This window comes from Papio anubis, chromosome 6 (genome assembly GCF_008728515.1).
Source record: "Papio anubis isolate 15944 chromosome 6, Panubis1.0, whole genome shotgun sequence".
NCBI lineage: Eukaryota > Metazoa > Chordata > Mammalia > Primates > Cercopithecidae > Papio > Papio anubis.
The window spans coordinates 3,296,239-3,320,084 of record NC_044981.1 but is presented as its reverse complement, the minus strand read 5'-3'; the positions used below and the strand labels follow the sequence as shown (position 1 = coordinate 3,320,084).

The 23,846-nt window shown below is 45.9% G+C and overlaps 1 protein-coding gene and 1 long non-coding RNA gene across 6 annotated transcripts in view; one reads left to right on the top strand and one right to left on the bottom strand.

The window, feature by feature from the left end:
* Nucleotides 1-15,011: 15,011 nt before the first annotated feature.
* On the bottom strand, nucleotides 15,012-22,941 carry LOC116275232. 3 transcript variants are annotated; one of them, XR_004184165.1, is made up of 4 exons: nucleotides 22,834-22,879; nucleotides 18,639-18,768; nucleotides 17,833-17,945; nucleotides 15,012-17,263 (listed from the first exon to the last, which is right to left on the bottom strand). It is a non-coding gene; the product is annotated as an uncharacterized LOC116275232 (long non-coding RNA). The 3 variants fall into 3 exon arrangements; XR_004184164.1 differs by having other exon boundaries at nucleotides 17,833-18,768; XR_004184166.1 differs by lacking the exons at nucleotides 17,833-17,945; nucleotides 18,639-18,768 and having other exon boundaries at nucleotides 22,834-22,941.
* Nucleotides 21,970-23,846, top strand: part of SLC22A23 (solute carrier family 22 member 23) — a 203,053-nt gene continuing 201,176 nt past the window's right edge. The window contains exon 1 of one of the 3 annotated variants that reach the window (XM_031666869.1): nucleotides 21,970-23,179. In XM_031666869.1, the coding sequence (XP_031522729.1) occupies nucleotides 22,526-23,179 (654 nt within the window). In that variant the 5' untranslated portion in view covers nucleotides 21,970-22,525. The remainder of the gene's footprint in view (nucleotides 23,180-23,846) is intronic. The other 2 variants (XM_003896976.5, XM_031666870.1) reach the window with 2 other exon arrangements.

Sequence of the window (23,846 nt, the reverse complement as noted above, 5' to 3'; positions counted from 1 at the left end):
CAGGGCACAAACTAGAGGATTATTCTAGAGCCTTAAGATATAATGGGATTTGCCTAACTAGGTTTTAGACTTGCTTGGTTCCTGCTGTCCCTTTCTTCAGTTCAATTTCTCTCTTTTGGAATGGGAACATCCCTCCTATGCCTGTCCCACCATTGTATTTTGGAAACAGATAACCTGTGTGAGTTCACACGTTTACAGCCAGAGAGGAATTTTGCCTCAAGATTCATCATCAAATCTCACTCATATCTGATTTAGATGATATTTAGATAAGTCTTTGGACTTTAGACTTTGGAGTTGATGCTGAAATGAGTTAAAACTTTTGGAGCTGTTGGGATGAAATGAATATATTTTGCATGAGATAAGAACATGAATTTGGGGTGCAGGGGTGGAATGCTAGAGACTGAATTGTGTTGCCCCCCAAAAATTTGTATGTTGAAGCCATAGCCCCCAATATGACTGTATCTAGATATAAGGTTTTTAAGGGGTAATTAAGGTTAAATGAGATCATGAAGATGCATCCCTAATACAATAGAACTGTGGCCTCACAATAAGAGGAAGAAAGAGAGAGCTCTGTCTCTCTCTCTCCTAGATATGTGACTCAGTGAGAAGGCAGCCACCTGCAAGCCAGGAAGAGGGCCTTCACCAGGACCTGACCATGCTGGCACCCTGATCTTGAACTTCCAGCCTGCAGAACTGGGAGAAAATTAATTTCTGTTTCTTAAGCCACTCAGTCAATAGTATTTTGTTATGGCAGCCTGAGCTGACTACTAGAATCATGGCTGTGGGAAAGATGGAGTGGAGAAAAAGGTTACAAGCTGAGGAAGTCAAGGAGCTGAGAAGTCAGGATATCAGCTGGGTCAGCCACATACACACCAAAGACACCAGAATAACAGTTGGACTGAGAGTGCTGATGGCAAGGGGCAGTTGCCAAACACTTTAAAGCACAAATGAGGGGGACTGTCCAGGAGGGTGTCAGATGACAGCACATCAGAGGGATAGGATTTGTTCTGCCTGGGAGCAGCAACGTCTGCTGATGGAGGGAAAGAAGACAGGTTCCAAGATCCCAACAGTGGGGTCCACAAGGGAACAAGGAGGTGAACAACTCACCTCAAAGGACAGATGATCTAAGAACATTTATACTGTGTTGACTCCACCACCCAGATATTTAGTTCAGTACACAAATGCCTCCCACCAAACGCCCAAAATGTTTCTCTAAAGTTTCTCTGTATAAAAGAGACTGAAAGGAAAGGCAATCATTAACACAAGTGATAGAAAGTTACCAAAAAGAGAAGATGCCTAGGAGAGTGATGGCATTTCCGAATGTGGGGATTCACAAAGAGCTCCAGGTACATCCTTTGGGGATAATAATCTGATCTGCAACATAAAGCAGATGAAAAGTGCACAAAATGGGGGAAAGAGGCACTGTCAAAGAAACTGACACAAAGTCATGGATGGGAACAACAAGTGTGCCAGGTCAGAGGGAAGGCAGCCCAGCAGAGGGCAGGTGTTTGGGCACCTGGGAGTGAGTCCACTCACTGTCATCAGGAATCCCTGAGAAAATTCCAAGGGAGTTAGCCAATCCTCCAACCTCCCAGTGAGTGGGTGCCAGTCAAAGTGGGCAATGCACTTAAAACCAGAAGAAGATTAAGAAGTAAAGAGGACTGCATCAAGACTTGCCTCTGTTTCTAACTGGAAGAATCTGCCAGCCCTTTAGAGCAGGGGTCTAACCCCTGGTACCGGTGTGTGGTCTGTTGGGAACCGGGCCACACAGCGGGAGGTGAGCGGAGGGTGGGTGAGCATTACCCCCTGAGCTCCACCTCCTGTGACATCAGTGGGGGCATTAGATTCTCACAGGAGCACAAACCCTTCCGTGAACTGTGCATGTGAGGGATCCAGGTTGCATGCTCCTTACGAGAATCTAATGCCTGATGATCTGAGGTGGAACAGTTTCATCCTGAAACCACCATCACCTCCTGCCCCCCGACACCCATTCCATCAGTGGAAAAATTGTCTTCCACAAAACTGGTCCATGGTGCCAAAAAGGTTAGGGACTGCTGCTTTAGAGAAAGAGGGACGAAACAGGCCCGCATGTATGTGAAGAGACATCTGTGTACTAATAGTTCAGAAAATTGTTAAGAAAGCTGCAGTCAAGTTCACCCACAATATCGTATTAATTCTTCTCCACTGATTCTTATTGTTTACAAAATCCTGAGTTAGAATGCATCTTTCTGATTTCTTAAATAAGATAAAAGAAGCATAAACCACAACAGAAAAAGATTGATAAGCTTAACAAAATGAAAATGTAATATTTTTTATATAACAAAAGACACCAGAAAGAAAGTTAAAGCCAATATCAAGGACAAAAGGAGCCACAGATTGGAGGAATATATTTGTAATGCGTGAAACTGATAGAGAATGAGTATTCAGGATACACAAAAATCCCTGCAAATCATCGTTTTCGAGAATGAACAATTAAAAATAACTTACATATTCACCAGTAAGTAAATGAATGAATAAATTGTAATAAATTCACGGAAATAATGCAGAAATAGATGCTCAAAATGAATACACTAGATCTCCAACTATCAACTGAGACAAGTCTCGAAAACATAGAACTGAGTGAAAGTGTAAGTTGCAGAAAACTGTATGAAGTATAATTTGTATAAAATACAAAATATTACTAAATGTTGATTATGTACACCTATGCATGGGTAGAGGAGATACACAGCAGTATCAGAATGGGGGTTCTGCTGCAGAGCAGGTGGGGCTGGGAGGAGGGAGGAGTAGAAAGGAGTTTCCACCACAGTATCAGAAATCATGGAGCAGGCTATGTGCAGTGGCTCATGCCTGTAATCTCAGAACTTTAGGAGGCCAAGCCAGGCAGATCACTTGAGTCCAATAGTTTGAGACTGGCCTAGGCAACATGACGAAACCTTATTTCTACAAAAAATACAAAAAATTAGCCGGGCATGGTGGCACAAGCCTGTAGTCCCAGCTATTTGTGAGACTGAGGTAGAAGGATCACCTGAGGCCAGGAAGTTGAGGTTGCAGTGAGCCATGATCATGCTGCTGCACTCCAGCCTGGTTAAAAAAGCAAGACTCAAAAAAGAAAAAAAGAAAAGAAATCATGCAGCAGATGTGGTTAGAAACCCACATCTGTCAAATCTGTATAGCAATTATTCTCTGAGCTTTTCTGCATGTCCAAAATATTTCAGAGGGAGAATCTTTCAAGCATCTGGAACAAGGTGACCTCAGCCCCTTTCTGAGTCATCTGAGCTGCTTGCAGGTTCATAAATGGCCTGGTAGGACTCCTTCCTTCCCTCCTCTCACTACTCAAAGTGAGGTTTGCCAACAGCCACATCACCTGGCAGCGTCTTGGAAATAAATGCACATTCTCAGGCCCCCGCCCAGATTTACAGAACCAGAATCTGCATTTTCACAAGCCCCAGGCCATTTCTATGTACAGTAAAACCTAGGTAGGCTACACAAAACTGCTCCTGCTGCCTCGTCCCTCCTGTCCACTGCCCCTATTATTACCTAGATAACTCCAAAGGCTCTACCTGGATGGAGTTTAAGGATTGCATGTTCTAAGACGGCTGTGAACCCCTATCTAGGGCAGGAGTTATATGTGTATACTGGACACTTTATTGTATCAAGATCTGCAGCATTGTTATCAGCTGCAAACCAGAGAGTGAATTCCATATTAGTCCCATTAACCTTTGGGGGGTTGTCCATCATCTTACATTACACAGCACATGGCATGAGTTCAATGAATGTTTTATGAGTAAATGAGGAATCCACATTTTTAAGACACTGGTAAGACCATCATCCATACTAAAAATGTTCACTTAGGGAATGGAATTTCTGATTCTGGAACACTTTAATATATGGAATTAATTTCTTATCATCTCTTAAAGTTCTAAATCTAAAATAAATTAAATTTATTTTAAAATTATTGGCATTTTTAAAAACTGTGCATGTTTAACATTTTGTAGCAAAGCACTATTTTTTATGGCACATCTTAATAAATTGATGTAAAAAACGTCTCCACTTTAGGAATTCTTAGTCTTTCAAGGACTATTGGCCCCATTTGAAAGCCTAATGGCAGATATAGACCTTTTCCCCAGACAAATGTACATAATCAGTGATAGGTTATTTCAGTTTTCACAAACCCCAGGCAAAGAGTATCTGCCCTAAATTCAACAAGGCTGTAGATGACACCCTTATCTTACATCGTTCCAGAGTTTTCTACTGTGTCATTCGAATGAAGATGTGTCAGGCAGAGTCCCACCACATGACACCTTTCATAGCCATTTCATTCCTCTTGCTGTGAAAACAATCCCCAAAATTATGACCACCTTAAAAAACTCTTATGATCATTGACTAATAAAGTGGTGGTCAAGTGTTTCCTTGGCTGCGCGCGGTGGCTCACACCTGTAATTCCAGCACTTTGGGAAGCCGAGGGAGGTGGATCACGAGGTCAGGATATTGAGACCATCCTGGCTAACACGGTGAAATTCTATCTCTAGTAAAAATACAAAAAACTAGCCAGGGGCAGTGGCAGGCGCCTGTAGTCCCAGCTACGTGGGAGGCCAAGGCAGGAGAATTGCTTGAACCCTGGAGGCGGAGGTTGCAGTGAGCCGAGATCGCGCCACTGCACTCCAGCCTGGGCGACAGAGCGAGACTCTGTCTCAAAAAAAAAAAAAAAAAAAGAAAAGAAAAAAGTGTTTCCTTTTGAACGTGCCCCCCTAGGTTTCCACCTGTGGATGTAGAAGACAGGAAGTCCAGAATCCATACTGCTGCTCAGAGGCCGTCACACAGGGTACATGGGCCTGAGTGAGTGACCCCACTGCCCTCATTACCTGGATTAAATGGTATTTTATCACATTTTGTTGTTGTTGTGTTGCTTTTTTTTTTTTTTCTTGAGACAGTTTCATTCTTGTCACCCAGGCTGGAGTACAGCGGCACAATCTCAGCTCACTGCAACCTCTGCCTCCCCGGCTCAAGTGATTCTCCTGCCTCAGCCTCCTGAGTAGCTGGGATTGCAGGCACATGCCACCATGCCCGGCTAATTTTTGTGTTTTTAGTAGAGATGGGGTTTCTCCATGGTGGTCAAGCTGGTCTCGAACTCCTGACCTCAGGTGATCGACCCGTCTGGGCCTCCCAAAGTGTTGGGATTACAGGTGTGAGCCACTGCACCCGGCTCTTGTTGCTTTTCTTGAGACATTTAAAAATGCCTTGGTAGCAGGTAGGAAAACAGCGGAAATATTTTATTCTATTTACAGGCACCATCAAACTACCACATGGTTTTAAATATAAACAACTATCAATAAATAAGTAACACCCACAGAAATCCAGAGCTAGGAGGAGACACCTGCATTAGGCTCTGGTGCTGAAAGAAGCCTCCATCACCAGGTCAAGCTTCCTTGAGTTTATTTGTCAAAAAGAAAAAAAAATAAGTAAGTCCACCATCCCATCCCTTCCGGAGCAGCCATCCTTTTCCCTCCCCCTCCACATTCAGTCACTGGAACTGGAAGTCACTTTCATGCCAAATAATAATGACAGCCAGGCACGGTGGCTCATGCCTGTAGTTCCAGCACTTTGGGAGGCCGAGGCGGGCGGATCACGAGGTCAGGAGTTCGAGACCATCCTGGCTAACACAGTGAAACCCGTCTCTACTAAAAATACAAAAAATTAGCCAGGCATGGTGGCACGTGCCTGTAGTCCCAGCTACCTGGGAGGCTGAGGCAGGAGAATCGCTTGAACCCGGGAGGCGGAGGTTGCAGTGAGCCGAGATCGCGCCACTGTGCTCCAGCCTGGGCGACAGAGCAAGATTCCGTCTCAATAACAATAATAATAATGATGACGATACTAATTCGTTATTAGTGTCATTTAACAAATAATGAATTTGCACCACTTTGAACTTTGCAGAGCTCTTTCACTTTTGTTAATGTAGCATTTTAATTATGTTACCAGAAAGGAAAGAGTGAGCTGGAAGCTGGACCGCCTTCCTTCACTCAGCCCCACAGCCCATCCCAAACTGCTCCAAACGGCTCCTGCAGAGCACCCGCAGAAACCACCCACTTGTGCGTGTCTGAATTCGTGCTGAGTCATGGCAGCAAGCGTTGTGCATTGTCTGCTTGGTGAGGAGCTCTCAGATGTTTGTGAAATGATCCTTGGGGGACATGAGTAAGTTCTTCCTAGACTCTCAGTGCTGAGGTCAGAGATTGATGAAAAAAGAATTAGAAATTTTGAAAAAGGCTTCGAAACTCCAAGCAGGGCAGAATTCCTAAGAGAGACTAGCCTTTTTAAAATTACTGACTCTCTTTTGAGGACTCATATCATTAAGGATTTGGAGATAAAGAGAAACTTTGGATGAGTAATACTTTTATTTTGAATTTTAAATATTGCACTGATGTTTTTAAAATAAAGCAACCTCATCAGAGTAATAGAAGTACAAGATAAGCTTCCCATAGTGGAACTTGCTTCCACCTGTGGCTGTTAACGACATTAGTTGGTTAACTAACAGGTGAGTCAATTTGGTCCTTGGTGGGATCGCTGGTTTCTCCTTTCTTCTTTTATTCACCATTTATTGAAGGCTAACCCTTCATTTGCACCATTTACTAGGTGCTAAATGTGAAGGAAGCACACTTGGACCTTCCCAGAGCTTAATGTTTCATGGAAGAACGCAGAGAAAACCCATTTTAATAGATTTAAGCCATCTGTTTCCAGAGAGAGGAAGCTGGGGATTGACCGTGTAACCATCATCTGTGCAAAAGGGGAAAAGTACCCTATTGTCAGTCATTTCATTACTGGTGAAACGAAGGTGTTCTACACAGATCTGGTTTGCAAGGAGGCAGCACGGAGAACGTATTGGCTGGGAACCAGAAGAAAAGTGAGCTCTAGGACCGTGTCACCCTGGAATAAACTTTTTTTTTTTTTTTGAGACGGAGTTTCGCTCTTATTACCCAGGCTGGAGTACAATGGCATGACCTCAGCTCACCACAACCTCCGCCTCCCGGGTTCAAGTGATTATCCTGCCTCAGCCTCCCGAGTAGCTGGGATTACAGGCATGCGCCACCACGTCCAGCTAATTTTGTATTTTTAGTAGAGATGGAGTTTCTTTAGGCTGGTCTCAAACTTCTGACCCCAGGTGATCCACTCACCTCGGCCTCCCAAAGTGCTAGGATTACAGGCATGAGCTACCACGCCCAGCCGCCTGTAGTAAACTCTTAAATTTAGGTAAAAGGATTCCACTTTCCTAGGCCTCAGTTTCCTTTCTTAGAAAACAGTGGGGACAGGGGGCTTCAGTAGATGGCTAGAGGCTCCATTTAGCTTCATTATTTGCTATCACTCAAAAACCTCACTGTCCTGAGAAAGGGAGCCACGATTAATTCCTCGTTGTCTTGGAAGAGAACGAGTTGTGGTGCACTAGCCAATGCACAAGCAAGCTCAGCCCTGAGCCAGCGGCTGCCTTCCCTCTTCTACTGTGACTAACCACCACTGGACCTTAAGGCAGTTGTTGGAACCAATAAAAAGAATGTTCCTCCTTGCCCTGGCCATAAGTACAAGTGGTTATTTGCAAAGCTACATCATGGCCTTAATTAGTGAGAGTTCACACTTGGGCTTGATGTAAACAGACTCTCCTAGTAACGGAGAACTTCAAACAGTGAGGCTGAATTCCAGTGTAGACACTACCTAAGCAAGCGAAGAATCAATTTTGAGGGGAAAATTAGAGACGTCGGGATGGAGTCCGGAAACCATGGGGTGGGGCGCGGTCATTGGAGGAGGGAGAGGGGCCACCTGAATGATTTTCCCTGAGCAACTGATGAACACATTAATCTGGGCAACTGAAGAGCTCTAGCAAACTATTGATACAGCTGTGTTTGGGCTCAAGTGTGCTGAATCTGTGCCAGCTCTTCACGACCTGAGATCTAATGAGCTGGGGACAGGAACTGGAACCTGACCCTTGTGGGCTCCTTTGAAGGAAGAGGGGGAGGAATCAAAAGTGGAGAAAAGAGGGCTGGGCGTGGTGGCTCATGCCTGTAATCCCAGCACTTTGGGAGGCAGAGGTAGGCGGATTGCCTGAGGTCAGGAGTTAGAGACCAGACTGGCCAACATGGCGAAACCCGGTCTCTACTAAAAATACAAAACTTAGCTGGGCGTGGTGGTGCACATCTGTAATCCCAGCTACTCGGAAGGCTGAGGCAGGAGAATTGCTTGAACCTGGGAGGTTGCAGCGAGCCAAGACCACGCCACTGCACTCCAGCCTGGGCGACAGAGTGAGACTCTGTCTCAAAAAAAAAAAAAAAAAAAAAAAAAAGTGGAGAAAAGAGAGCCCACAGGAAGGGGACACTGTTTCGACTTTGTTTTCTGGTTCTTTTACCTTACCCGCATTCGAAAGCTAGGCCTATCAGACTGGCAGCAAATATAAAATGTACCTTTACGGAGAGGACATATGGGTAAGGAATGATTTGAATTCTTAGCCAATTCCTCTTGGGGTTTAGACACATTGTCACTCTCCTTAAATGAAAATGTGAAGGATAAATTCTTAGCCAAGATCAAAAGGGAGTGGTGTTTGAAAGTAGCGATAGGGAAGAAAGCGGGCTCCCTCCCAGTCAGAGGCCTAATCTCACCCCGCCTCCACCCCGCACCCGGATGAGGGTTCCTTCCTGGAAGCTTTCATGTGTCTCAGAAGAAAATAATTACCATCAGAGCCACTTGAAACACAACAAAAGAAATCCTTCCTTCTTATTTTATAGTCACGGGTTATTTTAAACCCCAAATGGTATTTCTCAGTTTAATCGCTAAACTTGGTTTCAATTGACTTTTAGTCACTTTTCTTGAAGTCGAAAGCATAAAACATTTCTCACAACTGAGAATATTCAAAAGAATGTGTGGCAGACTCCAAATGCAATTTCAGGAAGAGAGGGCCAGAGGGGTTTAGACAATACAGCACCTTTTTCAGAAGTCTATCGTCCTCTGTTGAAGAGGTGAGACATTTGTCTGTAAAAGTCCAGGCCTGCTTATTTTAAAATATCTAATTTTATACATAACATTCTTATCTGATAGGCAGCATTAAGATCATCTTAGGCCGGGCGCGGTGGCTCAAGCCTGTAATCCCAGCACTTTGGGAGGCCGAGGCGGGCGGATCACGAGGTCAGGAGATCGAGACCATCCTGGCTAACACGGTGAAACCCCGTCTCTACTAAAAATACAAAAAACTAGCTGGGCGTGGTGGCCGGCGCCTGTAGTCCCAGCTACTCGGAGGCTGAGGCAGGAGAATGGCCTGAACCTGGGAGGCGGAGCTTGCAGTGAGCCGAGATCGCGCCACTGCACTCCAGCCTGGGTGACACAGCGTGAGACTCCGTCTCAAAAAAAAAAAAAAAAAAAAAAAAAAAGATCATCTTAAAATGAACTAGGTGGAGGGAAAGGGCAAAAACATGATATACAGTCACAGGAAACAGTTTAGATTTTCCTTGATTGGATTCCTTCTGCAGAGAGATTCCCTAGGACCTCCAGAGCCACACCTGGCTCCTTTGATGACTTTCCAACTCACTCCAGCCACCGATGGTCAATCCCCAAGGGGCCTCAAATAATGGTGGGTATCCAATGAAAGGCCAAAGTAGTTTACCCGAGTGTCTAGTGAGTTCTGTTTCCAATAGTGGGGTTTTCTGAACATCTCACATAGTGAAGACAGAGTGGAAGTTATAGAATTTTATTCTCAAGAGGCTTTGAGACTGTCCCAGAACCCAAAGCAAAAGAGAGTCAGGCAACTTTATAAGAAGCCCTCGCTGTCTGAGGGCCTGTTTTGTTCAGGGAATAAGGGCTAATGCTAAAATGATCCTTCTGACTTTATAAATGATTTCTAGATAACTCAAGGGCTTAGGGATGTCTCCAGGGAGTACGCAGCGGATGACAGGATCGGCCTGAGGAGCTGGAAGTGGACATGTTCCTGGAAGGAAGTGATTTGGGGTTTCCCAAGGTCACTGGTATTGGGGCAGAGAGGAAGCCAGTTCCAGAAGCAAAGGTATGAGTCACAGAAGCCCACGGGGCCCAACTCTTGCTGAGAGGCCAGGGAGAGGAAGGGGCAGTGGGCATGCATCCAGCTGGAGATGAGCCTTGTCAGATGTGGACATCTACCCCATGGAATCAGAAAGACCTGGCAGAAGTTCCCCACTCTTTCCACCCAGGGGAGGTGGCTAATTGTAGTGGATGAGAATCCTGGGCATTGGCATGAGACAGGTCTGAGTTTCTGTTTTGAATCCTGGTTCTGATACTGCGTGACCTTGGGCAAGTTACTTAACATCTTTTAAGGTCTGTGTCACACACATCCGTGTGAAGAGAGTCCAACAAACAGGCTTTGTGTGAGCAACAAGGCTGTTTATTTCACCTGGGTACAGGCAGGCTGAGTCCGAGAAAGGAGTCAGCAAAGGGTAGTGGGATTATCATTAGTTCTTATAGGTTTGGGACAGGCGGTGGAGTTAGGAGCAATTTTTTGTGGGCAGGGGGTGGATCTCACAAAGTTCATTCTCAAGGGCGGGGAGAATATTACAAAGTACCTTCTTAAGGGCGGGGGAATATCACAAAGTACATTATCGAAAGGGCAGGGAGGGTATATTGCCATAAGGTCAGTTATGGGTGGGTAGGAACCGATCACAATGGTGGAATGTCATCTTTTGTGGTTCTTCAGTTGCTTCAGGCCATCTGGATGTATACGTGCAGGTCACAGGGGATATGATGACTTAGCTTGGGCTCAGAGGCCTGACAGTTTGTATCCTCATCTCCAGAATGGTGCAATGATCCCTCCTTCGCAGATGTGTAGGGTACTTTAAGTGAGATGAGATATGTGGAAAGGTGATCGCGTGCTCAAGAAATGCTAACTGTGAGGATAATTAAGGTTATTAGGAATGTGTCACGTTTCTGGTTCTGTCCAAGATGCAGAGCAACATGTTTGCAGCAAGACAGGGCAAGCGGGAGAAGGTGGAGCCAGGACCTACCATTAGAGCTGCCAGGTGGATGAAAACAGGGACTGCCCCTTGTGGGGGTTCTGTGGGGTAGACAGGACACTGCTGGAGTGTGGCAGGCCTTCACTCCTGCTGCCCTTTAGCCTAGGGGACCACCTAGAAGGCCGGATCTCCTGCCCCGGGGCAGCAAGGTATTCAGGACAGCACAGGTCTGGCCTGCAGACATTCGCTACCAGGAAGTCTGATCACGGCAGCAAATTCAAGCTCTGGGTCTATCGGACTCTACTGTAGAATTATTTAGTAGAGCTGATGGAATGAAATGCTGCTGGGGATTCCAACCTCTTTTCTCTACTTGATTGACAGTGGAATCTGGCCCCAGGTTTGTGGTGATAAGGAATCAGATAAACTCTACAGAGATCGTTTGAGTGGTTGGGGTCAGGACGACCACTTCTGATAGCAACTCAATAATACCGAATTCATTCACATTATCTCATTGGTTCTTCAAACCAACCTGTGTGATGGGCAGTAACTCAGGTGTGATGGTTATTCCCATTTTACAGATGAGGCAAGTAAGGCTGGCAGAAGTAATGGGACTTGTTCAAGGTCACACAACCAGAAGGTCGTGAGGTCTGGGCAAAGATACAGAAGGTCTGACTTAGATGTTCTGCTTTCCCCACTAGGTCCTGTGAGGTGTTTCTCCGGGCTTGAAACTTTATCCTCATGAATGTCGGCTTTTACCTTTAGAAGCAGACAGTGAAATAGGGCTTCATGTGCAAGGAAGCAGGCAATGCATTTGGGGCTTTCGTCATCCGTGCTCACCTGTCCCAGGTTAAGGGGGAACTAAACTCCCAGATACTTTTTTTTTTTTTTAGACAGAGTTTTACTCTTGTTTCCCAGGCTGGAGTGCAATGGTGTGATCTCGGCTCACCTCTGCCTCCTAGGTTCAAGCGATTCTCCTGCCTCAGCCTCCTGAGTAGCTGGGATTACAGATGTGCACCATCACCCCCAGCTAATTTTGTATTTTTAGTAGAGACAGGGTTTCTCCATGTTGGTCAGGCTGGTCTCCAACTCCCGACCTCAGGTGATCCACCTGCCTCAGCCTCCCGAAGTGCTGGGATTACAGGCATGAGCCACAGCGCCCAGCACACTCCCAGCTACTTCTTACTGTCCTGCAAATGGGCCAAGACAGTAGTAATTAAAGAGCAATGCTTTGAAAAGCAGGTTTAAAGTTGGGGGCTGATAGAAGTAAAAGCCCTTGAAGCTGGCCTCCTTTCCCCAATCTGCAGACCCCCAAACTTCAATAAAGAGCCAAGAGGGAATGTGGACAAAGCAGCAAAGTCAAGCCCTCCAGTGTGACCTTGGCCAGGAGGGCTTTGGAGCACCCTGCATCCCAATAACATAATGCTGTGTCATGTTAATAGCAAATCTTGGTATTTTTGGTTACATGAGCTAATCAAGTTCCTTTCTTGCATAGGCCACTTTACCTTGAGTTTTCTATAATTTGCATGTGAAGAAATACTGATGCTGATGCACTCACAGTACAGGTAGTTTCCTGTAGATGTCTTGCCATGAAGTATGAGAACCTAATATGCCATCTAAAACTAATTTTCAAGCAAAGACACATAAAGTATTCCCTTTAGCTTCAGACTCACTAACCAGCATACTGTGCCATCTCCCCATTGTTGCTGTGTCCTCAAAGAATGCGAACATTATTCAAATTTCCTAAGGTCGTAAGCTGTTCCTTGCCAGCTCAGATGATGCTCTTCCCAGCACTGCTTTCTTTGTTCTATCAGCAGTCATAAGGACAATTTTTGTGGATTGATGATCCACAAGGTGTCATTTTCAAAAAGTGAGAAATGACTTATCATACATCAATCCTACTCCTAGATATTTATCCAAGAGAAATGAAAACATATTCTACACAAAGAACTCTCTATGAAGGTTTCTAGCAGCTTTGTTCATAGTAGCCCCAAACTGGAAGCAACCACAATGTCCATTAACACGAGACTGCATGGCAAACTAGGGTCTGTGCCTACAGTGAGACCCTGCTCAAAGACAAAAAGGAATAAAATGTTGACAGCAACCACATGGGCAAATCTCACAAGTGTTATGCTGAGTGAAAGAAGCCAGGCGCAAGAGAGTGTGAGCTGCCTCGTTCCATTTATTCCAAGTTCTAGAACAGGAAAAACTAATCTGTAGTGAGAGAAGACCTAGGGTGGTGTGTAGTGGGTTGGCTGCAAAGAGCACAACAGATCTTTTTTGGGGAGAGTGAAATGCTGTGTGCCTTGATTCAGATGGTTTCAAAGGTGTATACATCACTGAACTGTACATTTAAAATGCATGTATGTAAATTAAACCTCAAGTCATTTTTTAAAGGTGAGGTATTTTGGGATTTTCTTAACTTCCTTTTAAAACTTGTAATGTTGCTGGGCACAGTGGCTCATGCCTGTAATCCTAACACTTTGGAAGGCCGAGGTAGGCGGATCACCTGAGGTTGGGAGTTCGAGACCAGCCTGATCAACATGGAGAAATCCCATCTCTACTAAAAATACAAAATTAGCCAGGCATGGTGGTGCATGCCTGTAATCCTAGCTATTCAGGAGGCTGAGGCAGGAGAATCGCTTGAACCTGGGAGGCAGAGGTTACAGTGAGCAGAGATCATGCCATTGCACTCTAGCCTGGGCAAAAATAGCGAAACTCCATGTCAAAAAAAAGTAAATAAATAAACAAATAAAGTAAAATAAAACAAAATTTGTAATGTTTATACTTTAAACAGCATTATCCAATTTTCCTCTATAAATACTATAAGTAAATCATATTACGGAAATGCCGTGTACCAACTACCACAAACATGCACATCTGGTTCCTACCTTTGTGTTTCATTCTCTCTATTCCTTCTATTTGAAATATACTGTTCCCTCTTCTCTCCCTGGCAGAATCTTGTATAGCATCCCATCCTTCCTTTGTTCATTCATTCAGCAAATGTTTATTGAATGCCAGGTCCTGTGACCAGCGGTGGAGCTACTGAGACACATAAATCAGGGGCCCTGCGCTTTAGGGACACCTACTAGAAAATGGAGTTTTACTTGAATGCCCTTAGATTTATATTCCAAGCATTTTCTGGCTAATAAAAAGACTCTGTCAAAGATTGTTAACCTGGAGGGTCCAGCCTGCTCTGTTACATTACCTAAAAGTAGGCTGGTTATTCCATACACATGTATTTCACAGCCTCCCTAAAGGTTCTATGTTAACTTTTAAGACATGGAATCACTGAGAAAGTTAACAAGGCAGAAGAAAAAGCTCTAAGAAACCAAAGAAAAATTGGCTTAAATGTATTTCTAGGTCAATGATAAAAACACAATAGAATATGGAAATGTAAACACAAATGGAACAAGAGAACTTTAAAATAAAGTGATAGCTACCATGTGTCTCAGGGCTGGAGGACCACCTGGCCTTGCTGGCCTCTTACACCACAGCCTAGGCCATAGCTCATAATTTTGCTGATATTGGCATCTTTTAACCTTTGGAGTGTTTTTAAAAATCAGTTACTATAACAATCTCTCATAAAAATTTATTTTTCAATCAATTAAATTTTTGTGTCCCTCCCATCAAGTTTGAGTTTCAAACCATTAAACCTTTACTTGATTAAAAATGTCATCATATCCGGGTGCAGTGACTCACGCCTATAATTCCAGCACTTTGGGAGGCCGAGGTGGATGGATCACTGGAGGTCGGGAGTTCGAGACCAGCCTGACCAACATGGAGAAACCCCGTCTCTACTAAAATACAAAATTAGCCGGGCATAGTGGCTCATGCCTGTAATCCCAGATACTCAAGAGGCTGAGGCAGGAGAATCACTTGAACCCGGGAGGCAGAGGTTGAGGTGAGCTGAGATCACGGCATTGCACTCCAGCCTGGGCAACAAGAGCGAAACTGTGTCTCAAAAAAGAAAAAAGTCGTCACAGAGATAAAAATCTATACAGAGAGATTACTGATTGTATTAGTTCATTCTTGCATTGCTAGAAAGAAATACCTGAGACTGGGTAAATTATAAAGAAAAGAGGTTTAATTGGCTCACAATTCCAGAGGCTGTACAAGTGGCAGGATGGGCATCTGCTCAGCTTCTGGGGCGGCCTCGGGAAACTTACAATCATGGTGGAAGCAGAGAGGGAGCAGACACTTCACATGGCCAGAGCAGAAACAAGAGTGGGGGTGGGGGTTCGGCGTCTGCTATGTTCAGAGAAGCCCAAAACACATTTTGGGTGGAGGGGTTGCTACACACTTTTAAACAAACAGATTCCAAGAGAGAACTCACTATCTTGAGGACAGCATCAAGGGGATGGTGCTAAACCATGACTGAGAAACCGCCCCCAAGATCTAGTCACCTCGCACCAGGCCCCACCTCCAACATTGGGGATTACAATTTGATGTGAGATTTGATGGGGAAACATATCCAAACCATATCACTGATTGAGAACTTGAAACGAAATATTAATGTTTGAGATGTCATTTTTTTACAACAGTAAACTTTTAATTTTAGAATAGTTTTAGACTTATAAAAAATATTACAAAGATAGTACAGAGAGTTCCCTCATACCTCACGCTCAGTTTGCCTTCTTAATATCTTACATTAGTCTGATACACTGTCACAATTGATGAATCAGTATTGATACATTATTATTAATCAAGGTCCATTGTTTAGTGCAATTTCCTTAGTTTTTCCTTAACATACTTTCCTGTTCCAGGATCCCATCCAGCACAGCCCATTACGTTTAGTCATCCTCTCTCCTGTAGGCTCCATTTGGACATGACACGTTCTCAGAGTTTCCTTATTTTGTGATCACCCAGACAGTTTGAGTACTGCTCAGATATTTTGCAGACTGTCCCTCAATAGGAATTTGTTTGATGTTTTCCTCATGGTTAGACCAGGTTATGGGGGTTATGGGAGAGGTAAAGTGCCATTCTCACCATATCATATCAGGGGTACACAGCATCAGCATGATTCATCACTGTTGATGCTAACCTTGATCACCTTGCTGAAGCAGTGCTTTTCACTGTAAAAGTTTTTCCACGGTAACCTTATTTTTCTCCGTTTCCATACTCTTTGGAAGGAAGTCAATACGTGCAGCCCCCATTACAGAGCAAGGACTTCTACTCCTGCTTGAGAGCAGAGAATCTATGTAAATTATTTGAAATTTTATGCATGGGAGATCTCTCTCTTCTTCCTCATTTATCCAATCATTGATTTTTCACATACGGACACATAGTATAGATTTTATAATTTGAGTTATTTATTATTCAATAGCACTTTATTTTTGCTCAAATGGTTCCAGCTTTGGGCTTTGGGAGCTCTTTCATTTGGCTCCTGTGTCCCTTCCACATACCCCATAATTGTTTGCGTGGAGGGGTGTGGAGGTATTCAGCTCTTCCTTACTTCTTGACATTACACAAAATGCCCCAGGATCACCTTGTAGATTTCCTGCCCTGTCCTAGAATCAACCATTTATCTCCAGTGGTTCCTTATATTGGAGAATGGTATTAGATACCAAGATCTGGGTGCTGGGTGTGCTTGTTGATACTAGGGTGTTAAATCACCTTATAAATAGAGAAAGTGCTTTCCTCAAAGTTCAAAATTCAAAACCTTAAAAATCTTGTTAACTTAGAATGTTTTAGTGACTTTATCCATATATTTACATATATTTTGCTATAAGAATGATAAATTTTAATTCAAAGCCCTCTTAGATGGCCTAGAATTTGGACTGAAAATAATATACATACACAGCCAATTTTTTAAATATGAAAAGTCATTTATGACTATCTAATGGTAATAAATTCAAACCAGCCTTATTAAAGAAAGAAGTTAAATAAACCAATGTATTGGTCAAAACAGCTTGTCTCAGAAAGTATATTCTGGGTCTAATAATCTACCTCCTTCAGGAATATTCATTCCTCTTGTCACCCGCTAGTTTCCAGTCACAGAAAAAAAAAATCCATTTAATAACTTTAGATTTGGTTACATCCATCTGTGAGTTTTTCTTCACCTCCATTTAGAATTAGTAGGAAAAGCATTAGGACAAAAGGGTTGTTTAAAGAACATTAGTTTATCTCTTTTGAAAAGTGAAACTTCTTTCCTCTAAGCCCTGGTTACTTCATTGTTCTTTCCTCAAGTCCTTCTAACAATGATTATCTGCAGTTAGCTCACCCATTGTCAAGAGCTCAGCATCCATACTTGAAACTCAAGGTTCATATGCCAACTTTGGGATGATTCTCATCAAACAGAAGAGGCTGTTTCCATGCTGGAATAAAACATATAATATTCATGTATAAGTCTTATCATTGTGTTATTTTCCTGTGTGTGTGTGTGTGTGTGTGTGTGAAAGAACATTCTTTTTTTCTTCTTTTTTGAGACAGAGTCTTGCTCAGTCACCAGGCTGGAGTGCAGTGGCATGATCTCTGCTCACTGCAACCTCCGCCTCCCGGTTCAAGCGATTCTCCTGCCTCAGCCTCCCGAGTAGCTGGGACTACAAGTGCGTGCCACCATACCCAGCTAATTTTTATATTTTTAGTAGCGATGGGGTTTCACCATGTTGGCCAGGATGGTCTCGCTCTCCTGACCGCATGATCCCCTCGGCCTCCCAAAGTGCTGGGATTACAGGCATGAGCCACCATGCCCGGCCCAAAGAACATTCTTAAGTACAGTAAGACAAAGATGACGTCTATGATTTCCATCAAACAAAAGCCAACATCAAATTTTAGATCAATTTGCTTCGCTAATTTTTTTAACTCAATAAAAGAGTTCAAAATTAAATTTTGAGCAAACTTTGAAAGTAACTGGGCCCTAGCCATCACATTTACAATGGAGTACCTTTTTGCATAGAAGGCTTATCTTCACCTTTTCTGTTTTCACTCAGCCTTTTGCTGAATTTTGCTTGTATAGATGAGTAGGTAGTTTTTCTCAAGATATTACCTGTAGCTTTCCTTAGGATAGATTAGATGACATTTTTATTACTTCTGTCACTTAACCAAAGTTAGCATTTTCATTTTCATTTATGATAGGTTTTGTAAATGTCAAATTTCTTGTTAAAGAGTCAGACTTGACATTCCAAAAGGCAAAGGATGATATAAATAATATTCAAGTATACACAACTAGAGTTGGAAATAATTTCAATCACTTTCTCCCACCCTCCCAAAATCAAGGTAACCTACTTTTCAAATATTTATTTGAAAGGAATAAATCAAGCTTCAGAAAAAAAAAAAAAGAATGACATAGGGTATTCTAAAATGTGATATATCTATCCATAATTCAAGTATAAAGACCATGAATAATCAGAGAAAACCAATGTGAAATCCATTTGGTATGACTTGTAGCATACATTTACAGTTAATTAGCCCTGACTTGAATTCCTTAGAATTAACTTTTACAGAATTATAGAGGATTTAAAATTAGGTTTCCATCAATTTTAGAGGTAAGCTAAAAATTTTGTTCCTCTGTTATTTCCAAGGAAGTAGAACTGTTGAAGTGTATTGGTGATCAGGTTATGACTTTCATTTCCTTTCTTTATTTTCTCAATTTTTAGGAAACTATAAACTGGTGGATTCTTTAACATACTTTCAAAGGAAAAGGGAATGACTTAGCTTCTTTATGAAGATCACTGGGTTCAGGATACTCACATAAATTTAGGGTCACAAACACAGCTACTTTTGGGGGCTAAATGACATGCATGAGGAGCATGTGTCAGGCAGGGATGAAGGCAAGCTGGAGAGTGCCTGCTCATTTACCGCAGTCCAAGAAAGCACAGTCCTGCAAACATGGGGCATCAAAAGGACAATGGCTTCTGCTATGTTCAGAGAAGCCCAAAATACATTTTTTTTTCTAAGTATTCAATCTCCCAATTTTGAAATGTTAGCAATTATTTTCCTGAAAACATTGCCTATAGTCTGTGAGCTGCATTTGGCCTATAAGCCACCATCTGCAAGCCAGTACTGCCCAACAGAAGATCATACTGGGAGCTAATCCAGTAACCACAACGCCTTACAACAAGACATATAATTGTCAAATTCATTTCAAGTCTCATGTAGGCTGATCTGAGCACCATCTTTGAGAGACTGAACAAATACGAAAAGGTTGCTTGATGATTTAAGAATCAAAGTAAACAGTTTTATGATTTGAATAGACAGTATCGTCAAGTGATTAATAAGTTGGTACACTCATTTATTTGACAAAGATATATTGAGTGCCTTGCATGTACCAGGCACTGTTTTAGCCACCAGGCATACAGCTCAGTACAAGGCACCTATCCCCGAAGGTGCTTACATTCTAGAGGCAGAATGTAAATAAATACAGAGGTAATAAATAACTAAGCAAACAAGAAAAATAGCAGCTGATGATAATGATCATGCAGAAAATTAAAAACAATAATTTGTCAACAGGTGTCTGGCTTTCCTATACTGGTCCATGGATCTCAAACCTCACCCCCTGAGACTGTCAGAGTCTCAAATTCTTCCTCTTTACTCCTTTTGCTCAGGTTATGAGACCACTTGTGGCATGTTTTAATACATTGAAGGCCACTTTATTTTAAAGTAGTTACATTTTAATCTTCTTGACTAGATTTGGTGGAAATCTCAATCCAGGAGGGATTTAGGGAAACCTCTAATCTAATCAACAGCTTAATTACAATGCCTGGGTCAGTGCTGCAGACGGTTAATTTCAACCATTTTATGTTGCCTTCTTTTAGCTTCAGTTTTAGAGGACACCATTTTCCAGTGTGTCCCTAAATTCTAAGAATGTACCATTTGAGGATTTTTACCACCTTTTGGGGACAAAGACTAATAACATCTTCATAGTGAAACTCTTTTCCTAGGGCCAGGGCTTCCACCACGTAAAAATGCACACTAACAAACATCTTTGTAAACTCTTCCCTATAGTTGCCCCTGTATGAGGAAATGGAGAAATAAATCCTGGAATGTCCAGTCAAAAAAACTGGGTTCAAAACCAGACGTTTGGCTCAGCTGTGGACCAGCTCTTTGATCTGGTAGTCAGTCACCTGATCCTTGCTGTTTCTCTTTGAAAGCCCACTTCTTGGGGCGCTGAATGTGAGGACTGAGTGAGAGTGTGAATTTGAAAGCCAACTCTGAAACGCTGGCTATGATAGTTATTCTGATTGGAAGGGCCATTAAGGTCAATGGCAATGCTCCTTTTGTGATCAGTTACAAGAAAACAAAGGGGTCCTTGTGACTGTGGGGGAAGGAGGCAGAGCCAGACACAAAGTGAGTCTCTTCTGGAAAATCAGCCGCTGAAAGGAAAACAAATAAAATCTGTAAAGTTATATTTCAGTTCAAAAAGAAATGTGAATTGTATGTAATGGCAAGAGGAGCACTGGTAATAATACATGGCTAACATTCATTGCGAACTTACTCTGTTCCAGACATGGAGGTCATAACTTTGCATGTATTAGCTCTTCAAATGAGGGGAGGAGAGGGAAGGAAAAGAAAAGTTAAGCTAATAAATAATGTGAAGTTAAAAAAAATTACCACGTACATAACGTGCACTATCGTGTCCCCACCAGCCCCCCCGCCCTCAGCTCTTTATACATGTGGTTTCCAGACCCATTTCTCAGAGGTTTGGTGTCTTTTGCAGCCCTTTGGGCCCCTTCCGCCCATTGTTATCTAATCTCCCCTTCTCGGCCACTCAGGAAGGTCCACAACCTCCCCTGTCCCCCAAGACCCGCCCCCCAGCAGCCTTCAGAAATAGTTCTCTCATACGTAGGTGCCAGCATTTTATGCGGTAAACACATATTGCCCTTAACACTGAACTGCAGGTTAAAAATGTATTTCACTAAATTATGCAGCGGTTAGCTGAGCAAATAATGAAAATGCAAAAGAATACATTCAGTAGATGGAGCTTAGAACATATCCTTTTGGAAAGCTAAACATTTTTTATTTTTTATTTTTGCCCCAAATAAGACTAGAAATGGATTGCTCAATTTAAGACTTTCATTAATAAACTTCTCAGAATATGAAATGTCTCCAATATGTGGGGACGCTGGGGTGAAAGGTGCCGGATAATTCTCATTGGTGCGTGCGCTGGGCGCAGGAGGAAATATGCTAATATAGCCGTTTGCCGCAGGGTTGGTGTTATTTATACAGCGCTGGCTGGGCAAGGTTGGCGCTGGAGCAGGAGAGGAAGGAGAGGTTTGTCTTCTATGAGAGTATAGATGTGTGCGCCTGTGCACACGGCGTTCCAAACGTGAATACAAGATCTTAGGGAGGGGGTGGGGAATGCCATCACGTTTATACCGTGTGTATTGTAACTTGTGTTGGAGATCTATCCCAGCATCGTGCTTACATCGCATTCACTTAGGAGTGGGGGAAGAAATGGCGATTTGGGAGTGGGTGCGGGGGGTCGCAGGTGGCCAGACACTGCGGGGGACTGGCGACCTGAAACTGGCAAAGGCGCCTCCTTGACCCTGCTCCACGGACACAAAAATCAACCTTATTCGCTCCTGGAAAAAGCGCAGAGGGTTGTTCCCGAAGGCTGAAGACCCTCGGGCTTGGGACTGGGAGCGGGGCGCGGGCAGCGGGACGGCCGGGCACCTCTGAAGAGACAGAGGTCACGGAGACTGGCGCGCGCGGAGTGGGTGGGGAGCCCGCGCGGCTGCGGGAACCCAGCCTCACAGAAGACCCGGCCCACACGTTCTCAGCGCATGCCGACTTCGCCCGGACCCCTCGCCGGCCGGCGCCCCCTGCTACGCCCGCCTCCTCCTCCCCCGCCCCGCCCGGCGCGAAACGGGCACGGGCAGGGGATCCTCCAGCCAGGCGGGCCCGGGGTGTCCCGTTTCCCCCGCCCCCCCTCCTGTGGATCCCGGGCGGCGGCGGAGCGTCCGGGCTGGAGGGGGCGCTCGCGCGCAGGAGCCGAGCGCAGCAGGTGCCGCGGTTACCTCCACCTCGGCGGGGGGAGAGGGGGCGGGCCGGGGGGCAGGGAGGAGGGGAGGAGGAGGAGAAGGAGGAGAAGGAGCGGGGCCGGCTCCAGGAGCCCGAGAGCGCGGCCGGCTCGGCAGGCTGGGTCCCAAGCTCGCGGCTTCCGGGAGGCGCCCGGAGTCGGAGAAATACAGCGCGGCCACCCCGGGAGCAGCAGCAGTTGCCCGCACCGCCGCCCGCACCGCCGCCCGCAGGGCCCTGAACCGCCTGCAAGGGCGCGGGCCGGGCGCGGCGCCGGCTCCTCCTCCTGCCGCGGCCGGCGCGGAGCAGCGGAGAGCGGCGGGCTCGGCAGCCGGCGCCCGGGCCGCGGAGCCGATGAGCTGCGGCGGCTGAGGGCCCGGCCGGCCTCTGCCCGCCTCTGCCCGGCGCCCGAGCGGGGCCACAGCGCCCGGGGCGCGGGGTCCGGCGGGTGACATGGGGGCGGCCTGACGCACCCGGAGCCGCCGAGCGCTCTCTCTTGAGCCGTGGGCCCTCCTCGGCGGCAGCGGCTGCAGGCGCCTGGCCCGGCGCGCTGTGCCCGGGGCGCCCGCGGAGCCTCCGCCGCGCTCTATGCGCCTCTGCGGGAGCCGCGGGCCCGGGCCATGGCCATAGACCGGCGGCGCGAGGCGGCAGGCGGCGGGCCCGGGCGGCAGCCGGCCCCGGCCGAGGAGAACGGCTCCCTGCCGCCCGGGGACGCGGCGGCCTCGGCGCCCCTCGGGGGACGCGCGGGCCCCGGCGGCGGCGCGGAGATCCAGCCGCTGCCTCCACTGCATCCTGGAGGCGGCCCGCACTCGAGCTGCTGCTCGGCTGCTGCGGCCCCGAGCCTCTTGTTGCTGGACTATGACGGGTCGGTGCTGCCCTTCCTCGGGGGCCTGGGCGGGGGCTATCAGAAGACCCTCGTGCTGCTCACCTGGATCCCGGCGCTGTTCATCGGCTTCAGCCAGTTCTCGGACTCGTTCCTCCTGGACCAGCCCAACTTCTGGTGCCGCGGGGCCGGCAAAGGCACCGAGCTGGCGGGGGTCACCACCACAGGCCGGGGGGGGGACATGGGCAACTGGACCAGCCTCCCCACCACCCCCTTCTCCACTGCCCCCTGGGAGGCTGCGGGCAACCGGAGCAACAGCAGTGGCGCGGACGGAGGCGACACACCACCCCTGCCATCCCCTCCGGACAAGGGGGACAACGCCTCCAACTGTAACTGCCACGCGTGGGACTATGGCATCCGCGCCGGCCTCGTCCAGAACGTGGTCAGCAAGGTAAGGGCCGCGGACGCCCAGTCCCTCCGACCCTCTCCATGCAAATCGAGGTCCAAGCCCGAGCCAGCTGGAGACCCGAAGTCCCCAAAGTGGTGGTGCTAGAGTGTGTGTACGGCATTCCGCACTGGCTTAATCTCCTTCCGTCCCCCAAACCACATCCCTTTACTTGGGCATAAAGGGAGCGCCATAGCCTTTACTAGTTTGCACCCAAACTCCTGTCCCAGTACGCGGATGGAAAGCGCGCCCTTCCCCCACCCTCGGGGCGAGGCAGCTGACCTGTCACCAGCCCGCTCTGGAGGAGTCGGACTGGCGTCGTTCAGGTCTGCCGGGGGAGCCGGGACCACGGCCCTGTTCTGCCCGGTTAGTTGTCCCTGCGTCTCCCACAAAGCAATAGTCTCCCATCTCGCACTTGATTTTGACAGAGGTAAAGCCCACTAAAGAACTGGAGAGCCAGAGAAGCAAAGACTCCTGCAAGTCTCCAACCCGCACCCGTGCTCAGTCCTCCCCCAAAGATATCTGACTTTAGACTTTACTGCCCCAGTGTCTCCTCCAGTGTTTTCTCAGCACTTCAGTAAACATCACTACAGTATAGGAAGGACGTGGAGAATATGTCATTTGGGTGTTCCTGGGCTGTTGCCGCTCTTACACAGCAGCTGCTTTGGGCTGA